The 10,564-nt window shown below is 39.8% G+C and overlaps 1 protein-coding gene across 1 annotated transcript; it reads left to right on the top strand.

The window, feature by feature from the left end:
• Window positions 1-5,501: 5,501 nt before the first annotated feature.
• LOC132042755 (uncharacterized) lies at window positions 5,502-6,966 on the top strand (the record flags this gene model as incomplete). The annotated part of the gene is made up of 5 exons (XM_059433281.1): window positions 5,502-5,584; window positions 5,678-5,794; window positions 5,962-6,126; window positions 6,224-6,346; window positions 6,637-6,966. Coding segments are annotated over 5 exons (818 nt in total), but the record flags the coding sequence as incomplete, so codon positions are not given.
• Window positions 6,967-10,564: the final 3,598 nt, after the last annotated feature.

Here is a 10,564-nt window from a genome sequence, read left to right as displayed (position 1 = left end):
TCGAGGATGAATGATCCCAAGAGGGAGATATTTTAACACCTCGTATCTTCAAACTTAATTGTAATCATGATTCAGGGACTTAGAAAACCAAGATGGAGAGTGTTAGAATTAAATTCATTTCAGTTCAGTGATTATCATTTTTTACGCCAAGATTTATGGACCGTAAATTATTTTGCGGGCTGTAAATTGGACCGTAGATGAACACTTGAAAACCCAGCTCATTTTTACCAATTTACTGTGGGTTTTACGGTCCATATAATTTTCACGAACCGTATATTTTGCCGTAAAATATTTTATAGTCTGTCTTTTGGACCGTAAATGGGGAGGAGGAAATCGGATAAATGTAACCGATTTACGGTCACTTTTACGGACCATAAAAGGTACCGTAAGATAGCCCGACGCCTGCTCAGTATAAATACATGTTTTCAGTTCTTTTCCCACATTTTTCATTCTCTCCAAGCCCAAGCACGAAGCACTTCCCCTCTCCTCATCCTACTACATCAAGGTAAGTCTTTTCTAAGCATTGCAAGTGAATTCTAACATATACACATGAATTCTATGTAGAGATCCTTTGTTTCTAACCTAGGGTTTTCAAGAAAACCCATCTCAAGGCTCAAGGTTTAAGCTTTTGGAATCCTTCTTCAAGTAAAAACTTTATTACTCCCTCTGTCCCAAAAAGATTGTCTTAGTTTGACTTGGCACAGAGTTTAAGAAATAAAGGAAGACTTTTGAAATGTGTGGTCCAAAATAAATCTTAGATATTTGTGTGGCGGTAAATCATGTCATAAAGTTAAATTATTTCTAAATATAGAAATGTGCCAATCTTTTTGGGACAGACTAAAAAAGAAAGGAAGACAATCTTTTTGGGACATAGGGAGTACAAGTTTTGGGAGTGATTAAGGTGTGTAGGGCTTCTATCCACATGTGGGCATGTTATTATTCATCCCACACCACGTTAATCCATGAAAATATGAAATTCCACATACTTAGGATTTCTATTGTAATTCATAATGACCCCAAGTTACATGTATCATGATATACCATGGTTGTACTACTAATCCGTTATTGTATTCTTGATATTCAATTTTAGTTATTGGGAATCCGTCTGTAATCTATGAACAGTCATGTTTTGAATTTCAAGGGTTCTTAAATACAAGCCATGAATCATTATACTAAATTCCATGAAATCCTACATATTTCCATGTTTCATACAAATTACACTATGTATCTATATTTATGTCAAATTATACATACGAATCATGTTTACAAGTCATGTTATGAAAACCATAGGCTTCTATGCCAACTATAATCGTGTTCATGTTCATGTTTTTTGGAGTGGCATAGATTTGCCGAGAAGACTCAGACAACCTGAAACTATGTATGCCAATGTAGGGTAAGTGTCGATCCACCCGCTAGGACGACACCTTAGTACAATTGATTGGATCCTTTCATGTCATGTTTATGTCTCATACCCTGGCAAGGTATGGGATTGCTCTGCTGGTCGGGCCAGGTACCAGACTCCACGTACTCACGTGGTGATTTCATGTTGTCGGTTATACTAAGGCTCTCCCACAGATATATATATATATATATACACACACACTTACGTATGTTTTAACCATGTTATATTATACTCATGTCAAATGATACTCATGTTCATGTTTAGTTTACGCTTTCGCTTTCAATTATATTATTTCATATGCCATGTTTATTCATTCAGTTGCTTTACATACCAGTGCAATTCAAATGTACTGACGTCCCTTTATTGCCCGGGGACTGCATTTCACGATACAAGTATTGATTTACAGGACGACTGATCTGCTCGCTAGGTTCACACGTTTCAGCTATTGGTAAGCCCCATTTCATTCGGGGTGCTATCCTTATTTTATGTTCATGTCACGTCATGTAGTAGAGGTATGTTTGTGGCCTTGTCTTGGTAAACAGTTTTATTATTTCAGACTCATGTTTCGCAGGTTTCATAGACTAGTTCAATTATGTCATGTCAGATATGCAGTTGGGTTAGCCTTGTTGGCTACATTATTATAATCAGACTATTTTTCACATTCATAATATAACAGTATTTTCATATTTATTGTCACACCCCAATCTTCATCAGGGCGTGACGGGCACCCGACCCTCGTCAGAGTCGAGCGAACCCTTAAACGTCGACTCAAAATTTTTTTTGAAAACGAGAATTGAAAATTGTAAATGAAATACCACAATCGACACGTAGCTCGAGGCATCTCAAAACATGATATATATACATACGACATAAAACAAGGCGAGCCAAAAGGGCCTCCGCCATTTCTGTACAACAAAATAATGGCCGACATGGCCAAACAGTAACCATGACTCCCACCCCCGTTCGCGTACTTCTAAAGAGTATAACCCGCAAATATATACACAACATTATACCAAAACAGAACAGCCTCGGAGCAAGAGAAGCTGTCGACTCTCAATACCGGCCTTCCCTAAGCAACAGTCCGCGGGTCGCGTCCCGAACTCGCGGGCATGAAACGCGACCCCAGAAAGAAAGGGGGTCAGTACGGAATATGTACTGAATATGTAAAGCATCACTGAAGCAAGAAATAGGAAAGTACAACAGTAAGCAAGTTTAGGTTACCTGACATGAATTAAATATTTAAATAAAATAGTCCCTTCGGACGGCCGCTTCCGGCCTAATAATTATAACAATAATAGTAATAACAATAGTGATAGCAGTGATAATAATATCAATAATCCCCTTCGGGTGTGCGTCGGTTCCGGCATACGTCTATCCTGGCCCCTTCGGACATGCCGGTTCCGGAATGAAATGAAGGCCCCTTCGGCATGCCGGTCCAACATACGTCTATCCTGGCCCCATCGGACATGCTGGCCCCGACATAATCCTAGCCCCTTCGGGCATGTCACTCGTGGCATACGGCTACCCTGGCCCCATCGGGCATGCCACTCGCGACATAATACTAATACTAGCCCCATCGGGCATAATAATAGTAGTAGTAAGAATAATAAAATCTCGCACCCCCTTCGGAGTGGTTTGGAAAAGTTTATAAAATATCACACTCCCCTTCGGAATGGTTTTAAAAAGTTTTATAAAATATCACACTCCTTCGGAGTGGTTTGGTACGCACCCCTTCGGAGCGGTTTTAGAAAAGCCTTAGAAAATAATATATCACTTAATAGAGTCATTTATGGTAGTTTCAAGACAATTCGATTACATTCCCGCAAGTTACGAGTGTTTGAGCATTTTTCCAACAAGATATAAGCATTCTAGTTCAATCGCACCGAATGAATAGTGCTCAATTTCGGAATCGAGTTTCGATGAAATCGTAATAACCCCCGAGGCTCAAATTCAAGCCTAGTATACCTAGGACATGCCAAAAGAAGGGAAGGAATAGCTTTACATACCTCACGGTGCTTTATGCTCGCTTGAGCTCAATTCCGTTTCGTCCCGTAATCCGCAAATGGTCATCCTTACCGCTTACTATTCATGAGAGTTAACATTTCAAATCTTGGTTTTTGTTTGGCTACCGAAATTTCGGCAAAGACTTCTATAAATACGACACCCCCCGAGATTCAACTCGGCTCACAACAACCAACAACAATCCAACAACAACATCAATAAACACTACAAAACACATATGAACATAAATGGTCTTTCTTTCAACATAATGCATCAACTTCCATTCTAACTTCATACTTCTCATCCAATATCGATATTTTCATATTTGTCTACTAATTCAAGGCCATTCAAATACGACCCAAGGACATTTCACCTTATTCTACAAAACATACAAGATTTCCATCAAACCATAAGTTATCCAAAATTTCAAATTTTCAACATAAATATCCATAACATATTTCCATCTTCCATTTCCATAACCCATAATCACAATTCACATCTAAGTTCTCGCTTTCATCATTATATGAAAACTACATAAAAATCACATAATTTCTCATAACAACATAAAACCAATTTCAACACCAACTTAACTCATTAAACCTTTCTTTTTCATTACAAACGTCACAACAACACAATTAACAAGCTAAGTAAAATCAAATTCATCTCTTTCTTACATCACATGGCTCACGGCCACAACACACACTCACACACCACACGGCCATGCATGCACACGCCATAATTTTCATGATTTCCATCCAACTTCATGCACTCTAACATCCATAGATCGTCTATAACATAAAAGAAACAAGAAATCCTTACCTTTTTCTTCAAATTTCAACCCGCCGCAAACGTAGTTCTTTCGCTTAACTAATTATATCACGTTGAAGAGCGTCTTGAGCTTGCTACTAATTCAAGAAAATCAAGATTTTTGGATGAAGCTAGAAGACTTGGAAATTTTTTTTTCTTTCCTCTTCTTGGAGCCGACGGCTTCTTCAATTTTTTTCTTCTTTTTGCTTGCTTTTTCTTGAAGATTCTAAGGTTGATCATGAATATATCCTATGATTAATTCATCACATGGTTGGCACATGACATGGTCTTGGGCCTTATATGTTGGCCGGCCACCCTTGATGTTTTGGGCCTCAATTTTCTTTTTTTTTGAGCCCAATTGGCTAGGAATCGTATTTTGCAAATTCCCGAAACAAATTTCCGAGATTTCAATTTTGCCCTTGGCCTTCTCCAATGTTCTCGTGCCGATATTTTCCATAAGTAACAACATACACTTCACATAAAATCAAAGCATGGCCTCATTCTTACAAATCACAATTATGTCCAAATTTTCCGAATGTGCAAAAACACGGGATGTAACATTTATGATTATTGAATCCCATGTTTACCCAAATCATTTATGTTTAATTTATATTCTGCATCAGTACATGTCTGATGTTGATTCAACAAGCCATGTGGTTCGCTCGGTCACATGCAGCAAGGCACCGAGTGTCATGTTACGCCCTGGCCATGGTTATGGCTTGACAACTTATTTCACCATAACTCTCTTTATGGATATGATGTACGGTCTATTCAGACCATACTTATATTCCATTTTTATTATCTTCATCGACGACATCTTGATATACTCTCGAAGTAGAGAGGAGCAAGAGCAAAGATTTAAGGATTGTGCTTGGAATTCAGAAGGAGAAGCAACTTTATGCTAAGTTCTTAAAGTGCGAGTTTCGGCCTTGCTAGGTGGCATTCTTGGGACATATAGTGCCCAAGGATGGTATTATGGTGGATCCTAAGAAGATTGAGGCAGTTTGTGATTAGGTTAGACCTATCTCGATCACTTAGATTCAGAGTTTCATTGGTCTAGCGAGTTACTATCAGTATTTCATAGAGGGTTTTTCATCCATTGCATATTCACTGACCAAATTGACTCAAAAGAATATGGCTTTTTTATGGTTAGATGAGTGTCAGGAGGTCTTTCAAAAGCTCAAGCCTTTTTTACCATGACACATATTTTGAATTTACCCGTAGAGGGACAGGGATTTTCTTTGTATTGTGATGCTTTGCAGATTCGACTTGGTTGTGTTTTGATTCAAAGGCAAGGTGATAGCTTATGCTTTGAGGCAGTTGAAGGGGCACGAGAAGAATTACCTCACTCATGATTTGGAGATGGAGGCAGCAGTATTCTTATTGAAGATTTGGAGCCATTACCTCTATGGTGTGCATTATGAGGTGTATATCAATCATCGTAGTCTTTAGCATATTTTCAATCAGAGGGATCTCAATTTGAGGCAACAGAGGTGGTTAGAGTTGCTTAAGGATTATGACATGATTATCCTTAATCACTCGAGCAAGGCTAATATGGTGGAGGATGCCTTGAGTAGGAAAGCGGTGAGTATAGGTAGTCTAGCTTAGTTACAGGTCAGAAACATCCTTTGTCTATGGATGTTCAGTCTTTGGCCAACAGTTTAGTGAGACTTGATATATCGAAACCTGGTAAGGTTCTAACTTTTTTGGAGGCAAAGTCTTCTTTATTGGATCGGATCGATGCTCAATAGTTCGAGGATGAGAAGTTGTGTAAGATTCGGGACAATGTGTTGGAAGGAAGGGCCAAGGAGACGATTATTGATGATTTGGGTGTTTTGAGGATCAAAGCTCGCATATGTGTTCCTCAGACAGGTGATTTGACTAGATTGATCATAGAGGAGCTCGTAGAGTTTGAGGTACTCTATTCACCGAGATTTGAAACAGCATTATTGGTGGTGTTGGATGAAGAGGGACATAGTGGAGTATGTGTATCGGTGTTTGAATTGTCAACAGGTGAAGAATAAGCACCAGAAGCCTAGTGGTATTATTCAGAGGATGCCCATACCTGAGGGGAAGTGGGAAGGGATTGCTATGGATATTGTGGTAGGATTGCCACAGACTTTGGAGAAGTTTGATGTTATTGGGTCATTGTGGATTGATTGACCAAGTCAGCTCATTTCATACCGGTTCAGACTACTTATAATTCAGAAAAGTTGGCCAGAATCTACATCAAGAAGATAGTTTGTTTGCATGAAGTGCCCATTTCTATCATTTCGAATCAGGGCATGCAGTTTGTATCTTATTTCTGGAGGTCTATCCAAAAGGAGTTAGGTTCTTGGGTAGAGCTTAGCACAGCTTTTCACCCTCACACTGATGGTCAGTATGAGTAGACTATTCACTTCATTGAGGATATGTTACGGGTTTAGGTGATTGACTTTGATAGTCATTGGAACCAGTTATTACCTTTGGTGAAGTTCACTTACAATAACAGTTACCATTTGAGCATTGAGATAGCACCTTTCGAGGTGTTATATGATAGGAGATGTCGTTCTCCGACTGGTTGGTTTGATTCATTCAAGGTTTGGCCTTGGGGTACAAATTTGTTGAGGGATTCCTTGGACAAAGTCAAATTGATTCAGGAGAGGCTCCTCACTGCTCAGAGTAGACAGAAGAATTATGCGGATCGAAAGGTTCGTGATTTAGAGTTCATGGTTGGCGAGTGGGATTTGTTGAAGGTTACACCCATGAAGGGGTGATAAGTTCGGAAAGAAGGGAAAGTTGAGCCCAAGGTATATTGGGTCATTTGATATTTTTCAAAGATATTGCTGAGATAGCTTATGAGTTAGCCTTGCCACCGGATTTGTCGGGTGCTCACCCCGTATTTCATATTAAGAAGTACATTCGTATGGTTCTCATATGATTCAATGGCATTCATTATTGCTTGATCAGAATTTGACCTTTGAGGAATAGTCGGTAGCCATTTTGGATAGGTAGATTCGGAAGTTGAGATCCAAAGAGATAGCTTAAGTAAAGGTTCAGTAGAGGTACCGTCCGATCAAAGAGGCTACTTGGGAGACCAATCTGGACATGCGGAGTAGTATCCTCAACTTCTCGACACTTCAGGTACTATCTTTTCCTTTACATTCGGGGACGAACATGTGTTTAACTGGGGGATGATGTAATGACCCGTCCGCTTGTGAATGTATCATAGACGGTTGGGAGTTGATATATGATATGGGGAAAGTTGCTTAAACACAGGAAATGCTGCCCAATTTTCTCTAGCCTTAGTTGAGCATGTTCATATGATCGATTAGCTAATGTTAATACGAACTCTCTTGAAGGTAGAAACGTGAGCATTGAAGGAGAACGACCAAGCGGTAGAATAGCTAAACGAAAAGGTATGTAAGGCTAGTCCTTTCCTTCTAAGGCATGACTCCAAGGCATGAATCTTCCTATCTTCTATGACTTCTCTAAATATATGTATATAATGGAAATCATGAGTCTATGTTCATGAAGATCCTTATATGAGATGAAGTAAGGTAATGACGATGATGAGCTTAAGTCTAAAGATTCTAAAGTTCATGATATGATGCTTCTATAAAGCTAATGATCCAAATTATGATTTATTGATGTTGTTCTTTGTGCCACACTCACCTTATATGCTAATTCCTTCAAGGTGAGGCAGAATGCTTATGAATGCTCCATAACGGAATCGGGGGTTCACGACCTTATGTCACCCCGATAAAGTATAGTCATCTTTGAGTTTCTATGCATGTATTATGATGAGTACACGATGATGATATTACACCGCGCCTATATTGTCGGCGTACACCGCTAAGGCGGGCGTCGTATACACCATGTCTAGATGGCATGGGCACACCACTAGTGGGTGGCATGAGATGGTTACCCCGAACGCGGGAGGCCTTGACGCAGGCTAATGATGATCACACTGTACCTATATGGCCGGGCAGCTTATACATAAATATGCATACATGTATGATGATGATGTTTATAAAGTAAGTCAAGATGCATTATTTCTATTAAAACATACAAACGGTTACAAATTGTTCTTCATTTGATATTCCCTATTTCATTGATGTATTATTATTGCTTATGCCTTACATACTCGGGTAATATTCGTACGACGTCCTTTTCTTTGGATGTTGTGTTCATGCCCACAGTAGGCGGGAGGTAATCCGGATTCATAAGAGCTATCAAGAGACTTTGAGAGCACTCCATTGTTCCTGAGGTGCCATTGCTTATTATTTTGTATATATATATATATATATATATATATATATATTGGGCACGACGGGGTCCTGTCCCTTTCATATGTCTAGTACTCTAGTAGAGGCTCGTAGATATGTATGTGTAGGTAGTATGGTCTCACGATTTCCTCATTATATATATATTATTTTGGTAGCCCAAGGGCTTATGTATATAAAGGTATGTTTCATGTGAAAATGGTTCTTCTATGATTATAAGCATGAGATTAATGAATGATCGCAGGATGAGTACGAATACTAATAGTATGAACGGTGCTCGGTGGTTAGCCCCGGGTACCCGTCATGGCCCCTAGTCGGGTCTGACATCACATTAGGCTAATCATCATACTCAATCAGAACATATATAATCTTCCAAGCAACACAAGTCTATATACATAAGCCCTCACAGCTACAAAAATGATATACAAAGGTACAATGACATAATCACGGACATAATTTACCCACACATACGTATCTACGAGCCTCTACTAGAGTACTAGACATAGGGACGGGACAGGACCCAGTCGTGCCCAAATATGTACACAAAATAATATCTCAAAATAGCACCTCGGGAGTAATGGAGTGCTCCCGTGAGTCTGCTGATAAGCTCCTACGGATCGCACCGTCTCTCTGTCTACCTATGGGCATGAACACAACGTCCAAAAAGAAAGGACGTCAGTACGAACATTGTACTGAGTATGTAAGGCATGAATATTAAAGCATAGTAAAGAAACCATGAAACATGAGCTGAAGATATAACCTGCTTAACCCTTAAAGGAAAACACATGTATTCATATCATAGATACCATCATCGTTAACCCGCGTCCGGGTAACCATCATACGCCACCCACTAGTGGTGTCATTGTCACACCCTAATTTCCGATAGGGCATGATGGGCACCCGACCCTTACTTAGGGCCGAGCGAACCCGCAGACTCTCGCAATACTCATAACCATACTGGGCCCACAAACATATCATAAGCACATAATGAAAACTTTCTTTTTTGACAAATCAAACATGCTTTTCATCTTTTCAAATCAAATAAAGCCTGTAACCATAACAAATCTGTAACACATGAAAGTTATAACACAATGCATAATGATACATTGGCTTACATAGCCGCTTACAAACGGACATCTCATACACACGACACTGTCTGCAAAGTCTCTACTAACGTCTCAAATACCATACAAGCACTCGGACTCGGCAAAGACTGGAGGAAGTGGAGCTCGCCAATCCGTTCGGAGCATCTTCTCGCTAACATCACCTACTCATCCGGGTACCGCGTGGCATGAAACGCAGCCCCGAAGAAAGGGGGTCAGTACGGAATATGTACTGAGTATGCAAAGCAGAAAGTACAGAAAATGAAGTCGTAATAACCCAATTACCCAAGTACTTACATCCGACACACAAATCATACATACTCATACCGAACACATCATAGTCATATGAAATAACATTAACCGATGTGGGATTTGCCTAAACCAATGTGGGATTTGCCTCATCATTGGGTTTGCCCCACCACCGGCTCTGACACAAACAGATCATACTCATCATCATATCATATACGGTCCAAATGGAACCCGGCGGACGGAACGTGGTCGCCACCCTATCTGGCGCCACAACACAGCATAACACCGTAAGTTCAAATCTCCGTATCCCCATCACACATCATAACGCCATACACGATAACACCAAATATAAATGGAACCCGGCCCCAGTGAGGGGCGCGGTGAACCATAACACAAGATAACACCGAGTATATTATAATGCGCACGATCACATACCGCCGGATCCGTGAAAGAGGTAACACGTAACGCACGAGCGGTCGTAAGTAACCATACGCATATCGTACATCATCACAGAATCAACGTAATGATCAAAACGAACCCTCATTTTGAAAACCAAAACCATAGTCAAATCAAGTTTTCTTCCGAATCTCACCGGAACATATCAAACCGAACTTCAGAAACCGTAGTTACGTATCAAAATCATGTGCATGAAAATCCTTATTTCAAACTCGACGGATAAGTAAGTAATCATACTCGGGTGTCAAAAAAAATAGTCATAGTAAGTTCTTTCAAAAAAA

This window comes from Lycium ferocissimum, unplaced genomic scaffold, assembly GCF_029784015.1.
Source record: "Lycium ferocissimum isolate CSIRO_LF1 unplaced genomic scaffold, AGI_CSIRO_Lferr_CH_V1 ctg17702, whole genome shotgun sequence".
In the NCBI taxonomy this organism is placed as follows: domain Eukaryota; kingdom Viridiplantae; phylum Streptophyta; class Magnoliopsida; order Solanales; family Solanaceae; genus Lycium; species Lycium ferocissimum.
The sequence above is the reverse complement of the archived record's forward strand: the minus strand, read 5'-3'. Positions and strand labels throughout refer to the sequence as shown.